This window comes from Erigeron canadensis, chromosome 8, assembly GCF_010389155.1.
Source record: "Erigeron canadensis isolate Cc75 chromosome 8, C_canadensis_v1, whole genome shotgun sequence".
Taxonomy (NCBI): Eukaryota; Viridiplantae; Streptophyta; class Magnoliopsida; order Asterales; family Asteraceae; genus Erigeron; species Erigeron canadensis.
Window position 1 is genome coordinate 33,607,077 of NC_057768.1, and position 23,287 is coordinate 33,630,363.

At 32.1% G+C, this 23,287-nt stretch overlaps 1 protein-coding gene and 1 pseudogene across 1 annotated transcript; both read right to left on the minus strand.

Moving 5' to 3' along the window:
• Nucleotides 1-4,473: 4,473 nt before the first annotated feature.
• Nucleotides 4,474-5,893, minus strand: LOC122610678 (annotated as a pseudogene).
• Nucleotides 5,894-11,655: 5,762 nt separating this feature from the next.
• Nucleotides 11,656-17,054, minus strand: LOC122579628 (histone deacetylase 6). The gene is made up of 6 exons (XM_043751834.1): nucleotides 16,439-17,054; nucleotides 14,884-15,324; nucleotides 14,384-14,526; nucleotides 13,166-13,256; nucleotides 12,486-12,610; nucleotides 11,656-11,925 (listed from the first exon to the last, which is right to left on the minus strand). Exons 1-6 carry the CDS (start codon nucleotides 16,982-16,984, stop codon nucleotides 11,865-11,867), a joined length of 1,407 nt encoding a protein of 468 aa, XP_043607769.1. The 5' UTR covers nucleotides 16,985-17,054; the 3' UTR covers nucleotides 11,656-11,864.
• Nucleotides 17,055-23,287: the final 6,233 nt, after the last annotated feature.

Sequence of the window (23,287 nt, forward strand, 5' to 3'; positions counted from 1 at the left end):
TTGAGACATGGGATATGATCTGGATTAATTTTTTTTTTCCAAATGCTTCAATTCATTAGATCACTAGTGGTATGATTATAACAAAAATGAGGATACCGCATATCGTCATTGGCAGGGTATGGAAAGCAAGGTGGGATATAGCTAGATAGTGATACGCCAGATAGGCTAGATAGAGAGACTGCTTACAGAAGATAACTATACTAGTCACATGACATGAGCATACATTCTCACAAATATAATCAAAGAAGTAAAAACCCTAGTAGATCAGACATAGTTTAACTTTACAAGCAAAGTAAAGATAGAGAATTACCCGAAAAGAAACAATCAAAAGAATTGAAGCTAGCTTCATGTGATTAGTAGCTAACTAGATCTCTTTCATCTCAAGTTTGCAAAAGAAAAAAAAGAGAAGCACCTTTTTTCTTTAACACTAGTTCTTGTATGTTAAAAGAACTAGCTAGCTAGCTAGCCCTTTGTTTGCTTTTGAGATAAAAAGCTTTTATATATATGCCTATGTTTCAAAAGATAACTTATGAAAATTCAACAACCTCAATAAATATATATAGAAACATTCAGGAAACCCTAATTTGAAGGGGGGGGGGGGGGGGGGGGGGGGAGAGAAAGAGGACAGACCTGCAAATTGATGATCAGTAGCTTGCAAAAAGTAAAAGAGAGGAGAGAGGAGGGGAAGGAAAGGCTATTTAGTGGATGGAAGAAGGGAATGAAGCCAAAAGAACAAAGATAATAAATCTAGATCGAATAGATCAATTAAGAGGTACTACATTTCAATAAATATATATATATATAAACAAAAGAAAAAAAAGATGACTTGACACACCATCTATAATACAATGTTGATATCATAATAATAATAATAATAATAATAATAATAATAATACAGATCAACAGTGTCTGTAGATATGTCACCATATTCCTTTCCTGCTGACTACTACACTACTCCCCTTTGCTTGTGCTCCCTTATGCACCTGACCATTTATTTGTTTGGCTTTTATGTTTTCAAATTAATGTAAGGGGCCGGTAAGTGGGCACATGGAGGAGGTTTACATGTTCGGTTTATCCAGGGCTCACAAGTCATTTTGACTCAGATATATGTAGCCTAATCGGAATAACCCTATGTAATTTCCGAATCATTTTTGTGGCCGGCCACCTAAGATGTTTACGTAGAGATAATTTGAACCTTAGACGTTTTGTTAGAAAACATAATTCCTAACCACAATGATACCTTGGTGGTGCCTGCGCGCTTATGTCACGTGATCGATAAAATGAAAAATAACTTAATGAATAGACTGTAGATTAAATAAACAAGGAAGTTCAATTCTATGGGGCTCGTTTTTTTACCCATTAAGTGTTGAATGTATTAAGTGACTGAATGTATGAATAATGTCTGTTTGTAATAAGTAAAACATAGATAATTAAAGGTTATTTTTTTTATTAAGTAAAAAAAAACATAAAATTTAACTGAATGCATTAATCTCTCAGTTATTAAGTATATAAAATAAAAAAAATAAAAAAAAGGTCCCACGTGTGTGTTTATAAATATATGTATATTTAGATTGCCCATTTCTTATATGACTAATCAATATAAATGTTAGAGGGTTCAAATTTGATGTAAATAATATATATATATATATATATGGAAAAGGGAATATAAGGTTGTCCGGCATTTAAATTTAGGTGTGAAATCCCTCACATACTAATATTTTATTATTTTATTTAAACTTAGATGTGGAATCCCTCACATGCTAATATTTTATTATTTCTTGTTTAATGAATAAATGCATGGGCACTCATGATTTTTATGGATTAAAAAAACTATATGTGAGTATTGTACACCTAAACTTAGATACCCGACTGCCTTATATTTCCATCCCCATATATATGTGTGTGTATGTATCAATGCATGGTTATTCGTTTAAGTCTTTATCTTCAAGTTTTGTTTTGTTTTTTTGCATGTTCATTGTGGTACATGAAGTGATCGATCTATGTACGTAATTATATTTTAATTTAATTATTACAACATATGCAACAATTATTTACAAGATAGAACAAAATCAATTCACGGGATTGATGGATGGAGTTAAAGTTGGTCACTTTGTACATAAGTAACCGATAAAATTCGCTGCTTCTTTATTTTCTCCCTTTGCAATTGCAATACCTTTTATTCAACATGTAATAGTATAGTATTCAAGCTTCTTTGTCAAGTGTGGGGTACACTTGCTATTTCATGATAATTTATAGGTATTCGAAAAATACGACATTTTAAGGGTGTCCCTTTATACAACTCATGTTTATGCCGGTTTCAATAATCTCTGCCTCTCTTGAGCCCATGATAATTTAGAAAGTGGTGTAAAACAGAAACAACCTTTGTGTTCCGAATTATATGAAAATCTAAAAACCTTTGAGTTTGGATAGTTCAAAGTTAAGCTTCATTTACAACTTTCGATGGTCATCATTAAGTTTGGGCTGTTAGTTTTATATACGGGGGACAATCAAATAAGAACAGTTTTAAAATAAGAACGATGAGAACACCTTAAAAACATCATTTTGATGCATTAAAAGTCTATAAAACTAATATAGTGCATAACTAACTATCATTATCTAAGTGTTTAACAACACATTGATTCATCAAAATCGAAAAAATCACGTTTTTTGTTGGATGCATCATTTTGATGATTATGCATCCAAGATGGATGCACAAAACAAAAAACATGATTATTTCGATTTTGACGGATGAATGTGTTGTTAAACACTTAAATAAAGATAATTAGTTCTGCACTATGTTAGTTTTATGGACTTTTAATGCATCAAAATGATGTTTTTAAGGTGTTCTCACCGTTCTTATTTTAAGAGTGTTCTCACTGGAGTCTTACCTTATATATATATATATGGCCTTATTTTAAAACCTGTAGATCGAAAGCCTTCAAAAAAATTTTAGTTTCCCCTAAAGTCCTTATAGATACATACACACATCGTATGTATGCGCGCAATTTTAGGTGGTATATGAATTGAGTTCATCATCACCATATATATACACGGTTATATATACTAATTAAATAAAGAAAAGTTCTCTTTCAAAGATCTCCATAGCATAATGAGAAAAGTAGCTATGACCATAAAGCCACTCGAGTCAACTTTAGGCCCCATATATATATATATATAGTGTTCTAACCTCCAACGGTTAATTAATCAACATTTTTTATAATAATATGGTTAGCAATAATTTGTTCCCTTGCAAATTATATATAGATTGATCAGTTGGTTATACGAATTGAAAGAAGACGCGGTTTGGTGATTAATTACCATGCATTATGCGATTGTGATTTCATTTCAATATTTCAATCATGATTCTAACCTAATAATTTAAATTAGATTGTTACTTTTACATGTTATATGTCTTATATATTGATTCATGGCGTCAATCAAGAATCTAATAAACTTAGTTCATCTAAAATACTATTTTATATATATATAGTAAATTAAATTAATTTGTATATAACTTGTCTACAACTAATTACAGTAGTATTTCTCATTATAGCTCAGTGGTTGAGCACCAGCTTTATATGCTGGAGGTTTCGAGTTCGAGACATGAGAAAGACATTTGAGGAAATTTCACAATAAAGTACTGAGTTCTCATTTCAAGGTATTTTCTATGAGGAGGGGGTCGGAGGTTCCGCAAATCGCTGATTAAAATTGCCTACAACACATTTGATTCGAAACTAACTTTAAAAAAAAAAAAAAGTTATCAATCCTTCATAATAACGACTTAAAATTACAATTTTGCTTTTATTTATTATCCAATTAAAAGAAATAGCAATATTTTATCAAAAATAACCTTTGATTTTTAGTGTCAAAAAAATAAAATAATTAACAATTTGAAAAAATAAAAGTTATCCTAACTAATGTTTGACATTCGGTAAAACACTCTTAATTTCGACTCTATGTCCTGTTCCTGTATACTTGAATGATAAAGGAGATCGATTTGTTTTCCCTAAATAATCCCAATAGGAAAAAACCTATTTAAAGAGAAAGTCCATATATAAGTCCAAACTCCAGATTAATCGTATCTATGAAATATCGTTACTTAGGCCTCTCTTTATACTACATGCTTCTTCCCCACTTCTTACCCACTTCTTCCACTATTCATCAGTTTTCTCTCTCCAAGAACACTCTCCTCCTTATACTACTCACTTCTTCCCCACTTCTTCCACTATTCATCTATTATTTAATTATTCCATTTTTCTTTTACACAAAATTAATAAAACACACTTTATTATTAAAAACAAACACATTACATTTATTATAAAATTAAACATTACACTAAAAAACATAAAGTAAATAAATTATGAAAAACGACATTATTAGCAAATTAAAAACTAGACATCAACGTTTTCGGCCGTGTTCTGAGAGGTTTCAAACATGTTCGATCAGAGCATTGCGGAGTTGATGGTGAGCAATTCAATCGCGAAGCTCCCCGTACATACGAAGCTGCATTGAACACCTTTCAGTCCACGTACGAGTTGGGAGTGTAGTATTAGCTATCAACTCTTCTTCAAACTCTGTAATTGCACGCCCATTATCTTCAACGATCATGTTGTGCAGGATCACACAACATAACATGATTCGTTTTATCTTGTTGGTACTGTATGGCCGCGCGTATTGTTCAATAATTTGCCAACGACCTTGAAGAACCCCAAATGCTCGCTCGACATCCTTTCTTGCAGCTTCTTGGTATCTTTTGAACTTGGTGGTTTTCGGGTCCATCGGGCACTTGAATGACTTAACAAGAGTCGCCCATTCTGGATAAATACCATCTGCTAGGTAATATCCTTTTGTAAACTGCTCCCCATTAACCGAAAACTCTACTTTAGGAGCCCTATCTTGTAGCAAATCGTCGAACAAATCTGTCTCGTTGAGGACGTTGATGTCGTTGTTTGAACCAGCAGGGCCAAAGTAAGCATGCCAGATCCACAAATCATATGAAGCAACCGCTTCAAGCATGATTGTTGGATGTCCCTTGTCGCCCCGGGTGTACTGCCCTTGCCATGCAACTGGACAGTTCCTCCAACCCCAATGCATGCAATCTATGCTACCAAGCATTCCCGGAAAACCATGAACCTGCTCATGTTTGGCAGTTAACCGCTTGACATCGGCTTCTGTAGACCTTCTCAAGTACTCCTGTTGATAAAGGTGTATCACACATGCAATCTATGCTACCAAGCATTCCCGGAAAACCATGAACCTGCTCATGTTTGGCAGTTAACCGCTTGACATCGGCTTCTGTAGGCCTTTTCAAGTACTCCTGTTGATAAAGGTGTATCACACATTTGCAGAAAGCATCTAAACACTGGTAGCCTGTATTTTGAGCCATCTGCAAGTACTCATCTAAAGCATCAGCCTTAAAGTTATACGCTAACTGGCGTATAACAGAAGTACATTTTTAGAAAATGTTGAAACCGGGACGACCAGTAGCATCTGTCGCGCCTTGGTGGAAGAACTGAAAGTGTTTCGGTAGCGGTTCTATGCTTTGAAAGGAGTTTATGTCTCGCACTATGCGCAGAAACATTTCCTTTCGCATTCGGAACCTTCTACGAAATATATCAGGTGGGTAAGTGCAGTTAGGCGCAAAGTAATGATCGTATAAAAGCTTTGCGGCACCCACGTGATCTCGCGAGATCACCCTTCTAGTAAACTTGGGTCTTGAAGAACTTGACGCTTCTTGGTGTTGCTTTTCTTCTTCGTCAAAGATAACGTTAAGACACGCACATATGGCTTGGGGATTGAAAATAACATTCATTTGCGTAACAGCATTGTTGAGTACTTCGTAATCGTTTGATATGTAATCGTCACTAGAGGATGATGATGATGAATCAGACATTTTTGGTAGTAGTGTGTGATGAAAATGCTTTAAAAATTAGATGAAGAAATGTGTTTAGATTGTGTGTGTTTTGAAATGGTAGTGGAAATGAGGGGTTTAAATAGGAGTAAAAGATTAAAAAATAAAAAAACAACCAACTAGCCGTTGGTTTAAAACAAAATACTTAAAAAATGTTTTTTTTCTTTATTTGGCAACGGCTACAACAAAAATGGGACCCACAAACCAAGATGTTGCTCGTCTAATATTGGAAGAAACACACAAGACGCAGGCGAAGACGGAGCCGTGCTAGTAGCGGCGGCGGACAGCGGGCGGACGCCCTATAAGGAGGGGCCTTATATTCCTAAAATTGACCAAAGCAATTTATATTAGCTCTTCTTTATAATTTTTAATCAAATCAATTAATTAAATGTAAAAAGAAAGTGGATATATAGGGAATCATATCTAAATAGATCTTATTCTTAATTCCTTTGAAGACCATGAATTCTTATGCAAATCAGATAAATATATTATTTGTATCCAAAAATTCTCAATCCACTCTAAAAGACATGCATATACACTAATTATTATATAACTGCAACATCATACCTAGAAATTATTGGATGTTAAAGTCCAAGATCCATAACAAAATATGCTCTCAAAAAAGCTAAAATTAAAGTTGCATATTGATACTTGATTAGAATAAGAAAAGCAAATATTGGTCGGTAATAAACCAATTTCTAGTCTTTATAAGGACCAGTTTAATTAGTTAACATCAAATTTTAAGTGTTCAACTTCTGAACAGCAATCTCTATATATTTTTATAGATTTACCATATAGTATAATTGTTACATAGTGAAGTTTCCCTCGCACATAATGTTCGAAAAAAAAATAATACATAAATATGATAGATTTATTAAAATATATAGTGTAAATATCATCTCCCGTGTTATATAGGAGTATACTATTCATATAGAAAAACAAAAAGTTAATGTAAATGAAAAGATGAGGTACTATGATTGATAGATAGATTCTAAGGCCTTTGATTGATGAAAGAGATTCTAAGCTGAGTAGGAACCCGACGAGTCTTTTACATGCCACATCTTAAAAGGCAAATCTTTTATATAATTTCCGAAAAGGATATAATATATATGCGTAAGAACTTATTATTATAATCTATACTTTCTTATAAATAGTATTGGATTTCTTAAAATTCATCACTTTTTTTTTTCCGAATATACCCCTACTTAAACATAAAACCCTTATATACCCTCATTTTCTCATTCTCTCTATAATCATTACACCCTCCACCAACCCCCTCCTTTTTCACTGTCTCCCTCGATCTCCACCACCGCCTACCTTTTATATTGTCATCCCCTTTCAGCCGCTGCAACGCGCGGGCACTATACTCGCTAGTCTTCTATAAGTAAACCAAACTACCCAAGACTCGACTATACATAGTCGAGTTTTGGGTTAGTAGAATTATTTAGTTTCTTAACGATTAATAAGATATCCAATACTCGAAACCAAATTTGGGGTCACTCAATTTAACAATCTGAATAAGGATTGGATTTTGGATTATCTAAGTAATATAATTTTTGAAGTTTATGTTAATATATTGAAATAGTCATACTATATATATAAATAAAGGTGAATTTATACAATTTTAGCCATTTATCAGTGGAGGAGCTATGTGTTGAGCAAGGGTGGTTATGGAAACCCCACAATTTATATAGAACTTTATATTTTAATACTATTTCTAAGTATTAATTCATTTTAAGGTAACTGACAACCTCAGACTAGTGTAACTGAATTTTGTTGTTTAATTTTACTCTTATTAGTATCATGAAAACTGTTCGGTGACCACAGAATACAAAATCTAGATCCGCCACTGCATTTATATATTATTATTATTATTATTATTATTATTATTATTATCATTATTATTATTATTATTATTCAAATTATTGATGTGGCAAGATCCGATTAGTAGTTCAGGATGTTTGATGGACGAATAGAAACTCGCCACATAGGCAGTTACTATTCATCATGGTTAAAAACTAAATAATGGTACATTATGGTTTGTGGTACATAATGGTGTGGGATATGACGATGAAAAAAGTTATAATATATTGGTTAGAAACTTAAAAGGAAAAATGTGTACAAAAAACCAATAAGTATCCCGTGTTTGAAAACTCGAACGGAATGTAATATGGTAAAATCTGATTAGTAGTTTAGGATGTGTTGTGGACAAATAGTAACTCGCCAAGTAGTGGTTACTATTCATCCTGGTTACTGTTCATGTTTCAACCTTCATTAATATATAGATATAATACCGTAACATGTAAAAGTGAATAAGATTTAGGGTAAATTACAAAAATCATACATGAGGTTTGTTCGAAACTACATTGGTCATACTTACAATTTAAAAATTACGCGAGTCATACCCACTGTTGTCAAAAACTTACACTAACCATACCTATCGTTGACAGTCGTCTATTTGACCGTTAAGTCAAGCCACGTGTCATGCATGTGAGGTATCAAAACTGTAATTTTGTGCATACTTCAGGTACTATCCTTGTAATTCATTATAAAAATAATTATTAAGAATTTTAGAGTTTTATTTATACTTCATTTATTATATTGGGTAGATATGACATTTATTATGAAACAATAATTTTTATAATGAAAAGTATATCGAGATAAAATAGTTGATACAAGAATGCATTCATTATTAAACATGTCATTAATATTTTGTTATATGTGTATAGTGAATATAACGATGGGTATGGTCAGTGATTAACGGCCAAATAAACATGGTCAGTGATTAACGGCTAAATAAACATGTCATTAATTTTTATTAACGGCCAAATTGATGGCCGTCAGTGATATGTATGGTTAGTGTAAGTTTTTGACAACGATGGGTATGACTCGCCTAATTTTTAAATTATAGGTATGACCAATGTAGTTTTGACCAAAGCTCAGGTATTATTTTTTTAATTTACCCTAAGATTTATACACTGACACTGTGTTCTTGAGTTCTTATCTAGAAGAAAAGAAAAGAGGAGGAGATAGGTGATTAGAAAAGAAAGGGTCTTCTTTCTTTCCTTCCAAATCACCCCAAAAGTGAGATGATTGACTTTATACTAAAAAAACTAAAATCTTCCATCTATTTCCTTTCATATCATTTTACTTCATTCCTTAAAAAAAACTAAAGAATACAAAAAGTTATAATATCTTTTAGTTTCTTTTTCTTTCCTTCTCAAATAAATCTCAAGCACATAATGTGAAAGTCTGAAACTTTTATTGTGTATACTGTATACCATGTGTATGAGCATTTTGATGTGCACCTACATTTTTAGTTTCTTTAAAAGACAAATTATTACATATCTATACGCTTGCTAACTTAGCTAGTTTTTTACAACTTCCATATCATACAAATAACCTATAACATATTGGTTGATGGCCCACCACTCTACCCATAGTCACATACCACTTAGGCACAATCTATCATGAGACTAGAAACCGTGTCGACTTATTATGTCAAAAATAAATATTTAATGAAGAATAATGCATGTACTACAAAAGAAGCATGTCCTGAAAATTTTTATTTTTCATAATTTTCTCTACAAGTGAACTTTTTCGTACATGGTCTACCATAATTCATAGGCGGCCCTAACATTTACTATATATGAATGGAAATGTGTATCTCTTTTATATGGCAAAATCAAATATATAAAGTTATTGTTGATCGATGTAATAGTTAATTTTTGTCTTGTTTTAATTGTAAGATTGTGTTTTTTCTGTTAGAAGTGTCAAAGGGCCCTTTGAATTTTTTGAGTTGTCAAAGTATTTAAACTAGTGGGTATAAATATCTCAACAGTTACACTCTATGATTACATAGAATGTTATCCTTTTAGGCCTTAAGGTGAACATACTCCACATCTTTTGTTCCTCATGAGCCTGTAGCCCAACAGCAACCATTAGGCCCATGTGTCATTTTCTGACTCAAAATATCAATTGGGGAATTTAAGGCAAATTTTACCATTCACCAATAGTGGTAACTATCTCTTAATTCACTCAGATATATTGTAGTGACATATATCAAAATCTGTTAAAATCGAAGTAAAGATAAGGAAATAGAAAACTTGTAAGGCATGGTTTTATCAAACGTATAGAATAAATAAATTTCTAGGCATACTGGATTAGCCACGTATATCATTATTCTAAAGTGTATACATATTCATTTTAATTTTAATTAATAATAAAGAGTGAAAGAATGAGGTTGACTGATTATCGTAAAATAACTACATTAGGACAAATTGCTGGCTCGATGTGGAGGTAGGTGATGATTAGACTAAAATGGCAAAAGACAAATGTAGGTCCGCTCTTGATGGGAAAATACAGAAGAGTGAGGACCATAAGAGAACAAGGTGTGTGCACAATCCGTCAATTATCTATAACTGTATAGAATGATAAGTGAAAAAGGGTAAATATGTCACCAATTGGTATAAATTGTAGGGTCTTTTGCGCGTGGATGTATAGTTAACTTATATCATACTAGATTTATTATGTGGCAAAAGAGAAGGATTCAATATTGATTTGCTCTTTTAAGGCAAGAACTAAAGATGTAATACTTTGTTCTTTTTAGTTTTGGATGTCCTGCGATGATAATCTAGTGATGAGAGATATGCAACATAAACACGGAAAGCTTGAGTTCAAAACCTCTTTTATGTTGCTCGTATGACTTATCAAAAAAGATTGATAATGAGTCTGTTATCCATTCCTAGTTTTGGTTGCAAGTTGAAACTATAAGTTAGAGCATTCCCAATTGATTCTCACCTCTTTGAACTGAAATGAAACTAAGAATATTTTCGTGGTAAAGAAAATCAAACATGTTGTTATTAACTGATTTGGTTCTATGGTTTTTAAGTAAAGCTTTCTCTCTATGTTTTAACCATATATAATATAAAAACAATAAAAATGCATCTGATTTGATGCAATACAATATAATGATAACAATACTTAGCATTGAATGGGAGTGGAAATTTAATTGACATCAAAATGATATTATCAAAACTTTTCGAACATGTACTTTTTCTAAACAACTAATTTGATTTTGAATGTGAAGCTATATATCAAACTTCACAATGTATACCAAATCTTTCAACGAAATACCAATAATTACATCCAAATCTACAAGTTGAGACGTGAACGTTGTTTCAATAATCATTTCGACAGAATACAAGTTTTATTAGAAAATAAAATAAAATAAATGAATTGCCATTCTAACACAAAAAAATAATTTAAGTACACTATTAGCTAACTCATTTAACTGTACCATTATAGATATTTTAGAAATACAATTAACACAATTATTAAAACTATACTATTAATAAATTATTATTTAAATGTGCTACTAGAATGATATACCATCAATCAATCAATCATAAATCATCCGCTTTTGGATATGTTGGATATTGTTTTCATTTTTCTTTTTTCTTATATTTTCCATATCTGAAATACAAGAGTAATTGTTTTAAACTATGGCGATGTTATACTATTGTTTCAGACTTTCAGCGTGACCACTTCCGATGCTCTTACATAATAAAGGGATCCAAAGCAGAAGAGTAACTTTACGACTTTCTATTTTTTTTAAAAAGGCAGACGTGTGTATTTTTTTTCCGACTTGTGAACCGTCACAAGGCTTTCTAGTAGTAGATAAAACCACTTAATAAATAAAATATGCCCGCAAATTGGATTTTGGAGAAACCGAGCAACTGACATAAACCAAGATCCGACTAACAAACATGAACTTCAAAAACCAAAACAAGTTTAAAGTTACAATGCATGCATTCTAAGGGAAGTTAAGCCGGAAATTTACAAACAAATTTTGGTTACAGCTTTTCTAAGTTTTCCAATTCATAAATGTAACTGCTTAATAGTTTTCTGTAGCACAAAATTAATAAAGTCCAACCGCAAAGGAATGATAGATTCATGAAGGAGCATCCCCATCCATCATATCTTCTTCCTTTATATTATCTCTTGCATGATCCCTGAAAGCGGCAAACAAAGCATCAAGGGACAGAATTAACAGCGTACTTTACTTTTCATGTCAGACAAACTACCACCTAAAGTTCATGTTTATAATTATGGTGAGGATCAAAGAACTCATTATGATTTAAAGCTGGAAGTGGGTTCGTTTGAGTCTCAAGTAATTACAAATATTGTATGGACCAAGATGCGGAGGAAAGTCAGATCCAGGTAAGATGTCAAAGCAGGTAATTTTGGTACCGGTGAGATCAAGTTGGGTTAAACCCTAAACGCATATTGTGCAACAATATGATCTTTTTTGGGTTAAAACTACACTTTACCTGGGCAACTTTTAGCTCATTTGACCTACTTATGCTCTAAGATATCTGTGTGACATGTCAGAGATGAAACGTCACCCTAATCCACTGATTTGTAAATAAATGGTCAAAATTGCCACTACTACTCGATATGCTAGTTGTAACATCCATCCGTTGCATGTTTATATATCAAGAGTGGATTCTTATATATCACAATGAGTTTTTATTCATAATTAAAGAGCGAGTATAAACACATTTGAAACTACCTTGTGATATTATGATTAGCATTACAGCTTTGATGTCGAGGTTTTTCTTCTTCATCAACATCAGAATCATATTCCTGGCCACTCCATATGCGTGGTTTTGGCCTTTTTTCCATTGGCTCCTCTGCCTATTTTTAATTAGCAAAACAATGCACATTAAATGAACAGATACATATGTGAACTTTTACCTTCCAAAAAATAAAAAAAGATACATATGTGAATATTAGAGATAGCAAAACAGACAAGTCAAGCAGGATGGCTGATGAGGCAAAACAGGCTCAGATCAAAAGAAGCCATTATTACTGTGGGTGTAAACAGGTAAGACAAACTGGGTTGACAGGCAGACAGATTTTCACTCCATTTATTTGAGTTCTTAAAACTATTAACGCCCAAAATATGATTATAAAAACTGATTGCTGCAACAAAATATATCAAACTTTCTTCAGCAAGATGATTTAGGAGTTTTATACGCATTTAGATACACTTCAAATGACTTGCAGTCTGTTTGACCTGTTCGATCCATTTGGCGCAATTCCTTAATAGATTCCATACATTATGTAACTTAATCCATTTGACTGGTTAGATCAAAATTCAAAAATAACCCAAATGGATCCCTTCACAAGTAAATCTGGTCAAAATTCCGCCTCTAACTAACATAACTCAGTGCATGTAGATGTACTTGCCTCTTCAGGGACTTCTGTGACAGGTGGTGTTATCTGAAATGGCACACTAGGAGAATGAGGTAATCTAGACAGTTGCTCCAGCAGCATGTTCCTGTGATATAAGAAAAATTAATGTCAAAATAGATTTCAGAAGAGGAGTGAATAATCATGCTGATATTTTCATTAAATCATATTGATCAAAACCGTCCCATGAAAAATGGTTTTACAAGTTTACAACCATATATACAAGGAAGCAATGATTTGGCTTGGAACCACGGGATTCCCTTACACAAAGTTATTCAAGATTCAAGCAAACTAACATTTCTTTGGAACAATCTGCTTTGTCTTTAAAGTGTCATTTTAATATGATAGAGGAGGTACACGAAAGATTATATAGTAGAAAAGAGTATACTAAAATGGCTTCGGTATATCTGTCATTTGTAAATTAACCTACAATAATGCTTTTGGACAGAAGACTTATGTGGTTGTGATTTGTATATATGAATGTTAAAGCTATTTATTCTTGGTTATGTAATTTACAAGTAAAAACAAATTACAAATGGCATAAGAGCAGACAAGCAGTAGCTCTGATTCTGGGAATGAAGGCCTACAAAAACATCGTTTAAGTGGGAGGCTTATAAAACCCCATCCCGCATAGTTAGAGAGTGAAAAGTCAAACATCACATAAGACTTCAGGTGTGGGTTACTAGTGATTTAAGCTAGGCTACAACTTCTAAAGCATGGGAGAGCTAGCCAACCTCTCAAATGCCAACCATTCTATGTTTATATTAGTCTGTTTTCTATTAGTTTTAAATCTGTTTATCGAGCTGGTTCTTGTCACATTGAGACACCATTACCTGTTGGGCACCTCCTACACTTTCCGTTGAAACAAGTTGAATCAATAAAACTTGGAAGTTACACCAAAACCTCAAATGAGGTTCAATGACTTCAATCTTTATTATAATCCACTTTCAAGTTTTGTCACCTATAATAAACTCCTTAAAAATTTCAAGTATCGTGTTCGACTTCAAAAAAGCACATACAGAATGTTCACTGGTCATTCTGCATCTAGAAAACCATTTTCTAACATACATATAGGGAGTAAGTAGATGCATTCATACCAAACAAGACATAAAGACACACATATCTCCTGATAAATAAACTACTACGTTCATAGGCTAATCAGCGATATAAAGAATACACCAAACAAAGAGAATGTGATTAAGGGTAAGGTCTCACCTAATTTTCTCCAAGTCTTTTGGAGTGTTTTGGTTGTCAAGGGGACTTGGCTCAACATGCAGAGTGTAATCTGGTCCAAAATACTCATAATACTCATTGTAAGGCAGCTTATTATCAGGTTCAACCCCAACTGCAACTGCTGTCTGCATAATTTAAGGAAATTAAATATAATCATCAGCATCCCCCATTTCCTAATAAAGTAATTGCATTATATAGCAACCAACCATCATGTTGCCACAAGTGTATCAAAGCAACTATAAGTTTTTGAAAAAGAAAATCAAACTCTTACTTATGTAGGTAATTGATCACTGACACACCAAGTATGTCACTGAACAATCATTTTAATGTTAACCACTATAGTCTACTAGTCTAGTAACCTTTAATAGCAAACAATAGAGAGAAAAACTTCCAGTCGGTTACCTAAATTAGTAACAAAGTGGTGACAGGTTGCTATACCATGCAATTAGCCCATAATTTATTTAGTGTGGGAAAAAAGAGACCTCGTAACACCAGCACCGAGCCACATTGCGGATTGTATAACCACCACCACCTAGAACCATGAGAGGAACATTGAATGATCTAAGATACCTAAGACAATCGGCGTGACCTTTCACGGACAAATTGAAGCATCCTAATCTGTCACCAGCTAATGAATCAGCTCCACACTGAAGAACCACAGCATCAGGCTGATAAACTTCCATAACTTTGTGAATGATCGGTCTAAATAGACTCCGGAAGCTATCGTCATCCATCCCATCATTCAGAGGAACATTTAAAGCATAATACTTTCCTTGATTTGCACCAATGTCTTTAATATGCCCAGTCCCAGGGAAAAAGTCGCCAAATTTATGAAAAGAGACTGTCATCACCCTGTCAGTAGTGAAGAAAGCTTCTTCAACTCCATCTCCATGGTGAATGTCAATATCTACATATAACACACGCTGCATAGTAACAAGCTTAGGTAAATTAAACAACACATGACACAAATTATAAGCATACCTTTTGATCGACATACCTAAAATAACTTTTTATTTTCAAACCAACATCTCATGTGATAGAACAACTTTGTCTTTTAGTAATTTAGTTACCACTTCTATATTACAATAACATGGAAAAGTACAAGCCTAAGCAGGGGTAGGTGTTTAGGATTGCATTTGTTAAACATACTTTGCATTGGAAAAACATTGTCCTCAAAAAGCGGGTCTAGACTTATTTCTTAGATGAATACTTCTTTGAGATGATCTGCGAAGCACTATTTTCTGCTTACTTATGTCTTGCAAATGCCTATAACAGATATTAATCTCCAAAGTGCTATCCCAAACACCCAAACTGATATTACTTATGCATCCTTATGTCACTCCAACTTTTGTCTCTTACTTCATTATAGACGTAAATGTCATCAAAAAAATTTCGTCAATGTCTCTATATCCTTGATAATAAGCTACTGGTTAACTGAATACTACTTCAACCAATATAATCACCACATTCAAAAACTATGTTTATTCTTTATCATCAAACACAAACAACCCATAAACTAAACTCCCACCCTCTAAGGGCCCGACCAGCTTGCCTGTTGACCAAAACGTAAATTACGCTCACCTAATAATAAGATTTTAACCCAAAACCTCGGCACAGTGTGGTATATGTCCAACCACCAAGCTCATCGCAAGACATTAAACCAAATTCATAAATAACCAACTTTACAAAATTCATAGAACAACACACACACACACACACACACACCTTAAAGGTAGAAACAAGATACGCAAAAAGTCCAAAACTACGAGAACTTCTAAACTAGGTGTTAACTCACACTTATTAAGTTCATTCATACGTGAAAAACGACAGCTTCAAATGAGAACTTTTAATCACAAAAAATTCAAATAACATGCAGTTTAACACATATCCAATTTCAAAAGGTTAAATAAGCACCTAACTAAATAATTATCGCAGTTTTTAACTTTAAATCTACTCAAACACACACATTGACACAGATTTAAACATATATATACAAAAAAATAGATATAGATAAATAAAAAAGAATACGGAATATACCCTGTGGACTTTAAGCAGCTCAAGAATCCCCAAGACAATATCATTAACATAACAAAACCCAGAGGCTTCACTTTTCTTAGCATGATGCAACCCACCGGCCCAATTAATCGCGATATCGGCGTCCTGTCGATTCAGCTTCACTGCAGCACCAATGGACCCACCAGCTGACGCCTGACAGAACTCAAAAATACCATCAAAAACAGGACAATCTTCACCTACATTAAACCTTTTCAAGTGTCTACTATGTGTATGGTCAAGTAACGTGTCGGGTTGAACCGAAGCCAAGAAATCGACATAGTCATCTGAATGAAACTTTCTTATATCTTCTGGGCCTGCCGGAAATGGCCGGACGATTTCCATACGACGGTGGAGAGAATAATGGACTATTAGATTGTGGGCCATACGGATTCTGTGGGGTTTCATTGGGTGGCCTTGCCCGTAATAGTAGTCGCCGATTGAGGGCTCGTAGAAGTATGTTACGCGGCGTTTCTTGCCGTCGGGGCCGGATGGGAGTGATGCTCCGGTGACGGAAGATGATTCGACCATTATGTGGGTTTTCGGTGGTGGTGGTGGTGGTCGGGAAATACGATTTTTTAAGACTAGGTTTTGTTTTGTAACTATTTTGGGGTTTTATCAAAACTTTTACGTGATCAAGTATTATTATTGTTGTAATTCACTAAATTTATTCTAATTATTTTTTTAATTATCATGTAAAACTATCCACAATGGAAAAAACATATTAAACTTTTTTCCTTTTGTTGCCAATATAATTTATTAACTTTATAGTCGAAACTAATAAAACAGATCAATTGTACGATTTGATAGGTTTGACATTAAAGTTTAGACTAGTGGGTTATTTTCCCCCATAAACCATTCATATGATTTGATTTGCAATTTAAGAGATTAAACAACTCATTAAAACCAAACCAGACCATTAAGTTAACATATATAATTACAAACATATTTTTATAATTTTAATTAATTAATAGTAATGTTCTTATATTTTACTAGTATAAATATTAATACTTAATATTATTTGTGGCATATGAAACATATAATTTACTATGTCTTGGTATCCTAGCTATAACTATATAATTTTATTTATTTATTTTTACAAGGAAACCCGACTAAACCAAACCGGTTTAAATGGTTTTGGTTGGTTTAGTTTAGCAAATAATCAGGTCGGTTTGGTTTGAAAAAACATTAAACCGTTACTTAGTTAAAACCATACAAATCTGACCATGTACATCCCTAAAAAAAGTTATTACTCCAATAGAAAAGCTTTTTAAAGCTTTTTATAATATACTAGATTGAGAAAAAGATTTTTGCTCAAAAGGTTGAGGTTTCTCAACCTATACGTCAAATAAGCCTTCTTATCCAATATTGTCAACCCTTTAAAAAGACTTTTTTCTACAAAATAAGTCTTTCATCAACTACCCCAATGCTCTAAGTATGTTTAAAAAAATATATGTTTTTGTATCTATATTTAGTCGTGCGATGCGGCAAAAAAAGCAGCGTTAACAGTGACGATAACGGCGTGATTATTATTATAAAAGTAATTGACATAAAAAAAGGATAATGTAAGATATAAGACTTAAGATTGGGTGTTGTAAATTATTTATATTTTAAGTAAATATTATGTCTTTTTAAGTGTATTTAAAATAGTAAATATAAAAAGAAAGATATTTTGGGTTATCAATAACTTGGTTGAAAAAAATGAAATAAACTAAATGATTTATTATAATTATAGATAAAAGTACAAATATTATTATGTTTTTATCTTATCATTTACAATTTACTTTATATTATTTAACTGTTTTTTTTTTCGAACATTCAATCGGGATACGACATCAGGAAAACTTCGCCGCATAATGGTGAAACCTTGCACGTACCCTTGACAATGAGATGTTGACTATAGGCCGTTACAAGTATTCGGAGAAAAACTCCAAAACTTGTCATCCTTAAGGATCGAACTCAAGACTTTGGGTAAATCCTAAGAGTGCCTCTGACCAGTTGGACTAGTTACCATTGGCTATTTATATGTTAATTTACATAATAGTTTTATTTTTAAATATTTAGTAATGACAATTAACATATTTTGGTGTGTCTGAAAATCTAAAATGGTAATTCGTTAAGATTTACATCACTTTTTGATGTATGTAATCGATTAAAGGCGTATTATACGGATACCTTTTTAATAACAATGATATTAGGTTAACAACTATTTTATAAATAAATTTTTACACTTACATATGACATGTGAATTGATACAAGTAATAAAGAAAACGAAATAAGGGAGAATACATAAACATGATTTAATTGGTGATGTTATGATTGTAAGATGTTTGTAAATCAAGATAATTTATAAATGTAAAGTTTAAGATGTTTGTAAGATGTTATGTTTATAGAAAGAAATGAGGTAAAAGTTAATTGATGTTTTTAGTACGATTTGTTCTACTTAAAGGAAATCTTTTAAAGGAAAATATATTTATTTCAAATTGATCAGATGTCATTCAATTAAGATATTAAAATTAACTTTATTTTAACTGCAATTAAGTGTTTTTGTTTAATTATTATTTAATTTCATGCCTCTCCCTATGTGCAAGTGAGAATTGATCACACAAATTGGAAAGGTTTTGCACTTTTGCATATATACAGTCACTGAGTCACATACTCACATGGTCCTTATTGTTAGAAGAAAAATTCTCTTGGACTTAACTTCATGGTAACTTGGGCTCTCTTTCAAAATAATAAGTTCACTTTTAAGTAGAATTATGGGCCCAAATAGCTAAATAAAAATTTAAAGATGTTTACCCCAATCTTCAAAACTTTTTATCAATATGAAAGTTTTCATCCCTTGCAAGCTTAACAGGTATAATTTCAGGAAGTATTATGGGCCCCGGGTGAGTTTACCCAATGTCTCAAGTTCGAGTATTGGGGTTCTCATCTCAAAGAAATTTTTCATAAGGAGGGGGTTAGAGGTCCAGAAAATATCTGGTTAAAATTGTCTCCAACACGTCTGAATCGAAACTTACTTTAAAAAAAATAAATAAATAAATCTAGATTATGTAGTTGCTTTCAAGTCTAGATATTGGTGTTTATATTTATGGTCCTCTAGCATCTTGCCAGTTGGTTATTTGTATAATGTGTTTCAACTTTGTCGTTAAAAAGGGAAAAAAAATTGAAAGTTAATAACGAAGGCACTAAGAGGAAAAGTCGGAGGTCTAAAATTTGTATTTTACAAATAAACGCTAAATAAGTAAGGAGACAGTAGGTTTTCTAGTTAGGAATTATAATACTCCATTCGTCCCATTAAAAGTGTCAACTTTTATTTTGTCAAAGTCTTTCTATTGTATCTTTGACCACAAATATTTTTTATTGCATTATATAATATTTGATGAAAGTTATACGCAATGAAAACATATCGAAACCTCTATCAACTTATATAACTTTCATCAAATATTATACATTATAAATAAAAATATTTAAGGTCAAAATTGCGAGACAAAAACTTTAAAAATTCAAAAGTGGACACTTTTAATGAAACGGATAGAGTATTAATTAACATATTCAATACTCTGTCTTACAAAAATATTGATTAGTACCGGATCCATACTCCTTAATAGCCGGAGATCATTTTTTGTAAAAAATCTCTCAATCGTAAAATTGTTTACATCTTACCGTTTTCATGTATCATTGAATGTAGTATATATTGAGTCTCATAACCCACAAAAAGTGTTATTTTATACTATGATTTGATATTTTGATGTCAATTGACATGTACTTAAATAGATTGTGTAATTCATATTTTACACGCATAGTCAATAATAATACCAAAAAAGTGCTATTCAAAACAATAACAAGAATAATAAGTGCAAACATATGGAATCCTAAAGGACAAGGGCCGGTTTCTATCCAAATTCCACTGTGTAAGTACCCATTGAAGTATAATTGTATATAAATTATTTCAGTTACATCATTGTTGCAGGCCCAAAGACGTGAAACAACACTTTTGAGAAGTCTATTTAGTCAATGTTGTTAGATGGTTACAAGTTCCTTTTAAAAGCAATAAATTATACTTGATTAAAGGAATTGACATGAGTGACATATATATGAATTACTTGAATTTGCTGGTGTTTGAACTGATACATGTGCAAGCAAAAGATCACTAGAGAAGTAAAGAGTTACAGGCTGGTAAATCGTGTCTTAACAGGTTCGATGCGTACAAAGTTCTCAGCTTTCAAATATGAAAATGACTCATTTAACACTTGTCTTTGATAATTTGAGTTTGACAGCTATTCGTTTTATGTATCAAAAAAGTTAAATGTTGAACTTTAAAATATTAAAAACAATTATTTTTAAAAATAAAAAAAGTTGCATAGTACATTTTTTGCTTAACAGGTACCCAATTGCCAGTCTTTTACACTTGTCTTGGACGATATATGGTACTAAATGTATATTATAAAAATCAAAAAATATATAGCTAGCTTATCTTTTTGAAGTTTGTATAATTAAGTTTTAAGTTGTAACAACTGGTTGACATTCTTTTGTTTGGTTGGAAGGGACAGGCCGCATTAAAGGCTGAGTTGAGCAAAGTTGCAAAACATGAGAAAGCTTGCATTGAGAATCAACATGTATTTGTCCCGTTTGGTTTTGACACCTTTGGTGTTCTTGCCCTCGACGTTGTATGATTCTGAAACGAGTTCATATAGTTGTTAATAGTAATTTCTCAACTCTTAAGGCCCAAAATATTGTATTTAATAGAATCGAGTTTGCTATTCAAAAGAGGGTAGCGGCACAACTTTTTGCCCGACTACTTGCCATTGTAATGTAATGACTTTCTGGTGAGTAATTATATATGTATATGGCTACCACTACAAAGAGAAAAAAATAAAATTATCTTTTAATCTAAGCCATTGAAAATAAACCCACAAATTAATCTCCACCATTTAAATTGAAAGTCAATTTACTTATTAATTATGGTAAATTTTTTATAATATTTAATACACCTACCTTTATACCATTAGACATGCCTTTGGAGTTTTATTAGCCATAGTTTTTAATGCAATGTTCGTCCATTACTTTTATAAAAATCATTTTCCTAAACTGAATATTTTGTGATAAAACAATTGAAAAAGCTTTAGAATAAACAAACTAATTGATCATGCATTCATAATAATAATTAAAAAATCAATTAGTTATAAGAGTTAAAAGATGGATATCTAATTGCCGTTTAGAAAAAAAATTGCATCCATAACAATTTTTTTATTGTATCCATATGACCATACTCAATGTCATATTCACCAAATAAAAGGAAAGAAAAATATATAAATAAACAGATAAAATGGAAACAACAAAAGCTAATGAAGAAAGAAACAATATGAAACTAAATCTCAAGGCTTCGTGTGTTTGTTGTTGGTAAACAAATTACATATAGAGATGTTGAATTTTTGATATTGATCGATTTTTCTACATGGATTGAAATAATTTAGGAGCATATGAAAATTAAGAAAGGGGAAAAAAATAAACTCAGGGAGAGAGATGATAGGGTAATGACATGGGGTCATGGGCTCACCTTATATTTATTATAATGCGAAAGGTATCCGTATAAAGTAACGGTAGTAACAACGACGATAATGTTTGTGGTAACAGTTTGTTTATTAATGTAAAAGTTATTAATATAAAAGTATAATGGAGATAGTTTTTTTTGGCAAAAGTTACAAAAAACTTCTGGTGAGCAATTTCATTCTTGCCTCGGCTTTGGTCAACCCCGGTTGACCTAATTAGTTATAATCGGGTTGTTTTTGGGTCATGTGGCTCATAGATCATATGAGTTTGTTTTGGGTCAAATGCGTTCTTTTTTAGTCAAATGGGTTGACGAGTAAATAGGGCAAATAGGTTGGTTTTAAGTCAAGTAACTAAAATAGGTTGTTTTTTGGTCAAGTGGGTTGATGGGTTGGTAGGTTAAATGGTTGATTTTGTGTTAAATGGGCCAACATTTTATTATGGTTGTCGGATCGACCTAGCAACCTAAAAATCCAACCAAGATCTGATTTAAAATAATCAGGTTGGTGTGTTAAAAATTTATAATGATTTCAAGTAAATATTCAGGTTGGACTGGGTTTCAATGTGTTTTAGATATATAGGATTATATTGTAACGTGGTCACCGATTAAATATAACGCAAAATGATTAATGTAGTTAGTGTTTTTACAATGGTGGCAAGACACAAATTATAGTCTTTTACCATAAATTTCTTGCAATATCAATTTATTTGTTTGAACATCTAGATATTAATTAATTTCAACTATTATGTTTAGGTTGCAATGTTTTGTGTTACGTCTTATTAGTAAAAGTTGGATTCTTACATTTTTTTTTTACTATTATATCTTTGTAGGTAAAGTTAAACATGTTTCGTGTACTCTTTAAGTATATATGTGTATTGTCGATTTGTTTCTAACCCGGTCAACGACCGGGTATTGATCTAGTTAATGGAGAAATGGAAAGCTTGAGAATTAAAAATAAAAATTAAAAATTAAAAAATCTTCATGTTATTATGCAATTTCTTTTTGACATTGTGGATACATATATAATTACACAAGATGAGGAGAATGACCAATCTTGATATTGCAGTTGCAATTATTAAAAGTGAAATGATCGATATATTTGTAGGATAACAATTAGATGTGGCCGGGTATGTGGCCATCATATGTCATATCATCTTTAATACACATTTATGTTAATCGTATGTATTCGTCAGTTAGTGCTTGTTAATGTTGATTACATTGTGCTATTATATATGCGCGCGCTTTTATACACAATTATGAATAATGTGACAAATTGATAAGAA

Coding starts and splice junctions, on each gene's coding strand:
- LOC122579628 (XM_043751834.1), bottom strand. CDS start 16,984: ATGGTCGAATCATCTTCCGTCACCGGAGCATCACTCCCATCCGGCCCC. Junction 13,257..14,383: donor AAAGACTTGGAGAAAATTAG/GTGAGACCTTAC, acceptor CTTATATCACAG/GAACATGCTGCTGGAGCAAC. Junction 12,611..13,165: donor TCACAGAAGTCCCTGAAGAG/GCAAGTACATCT, acceptor AATTAAAAATAG/GCAGAGGAGCCAATGGAAAA.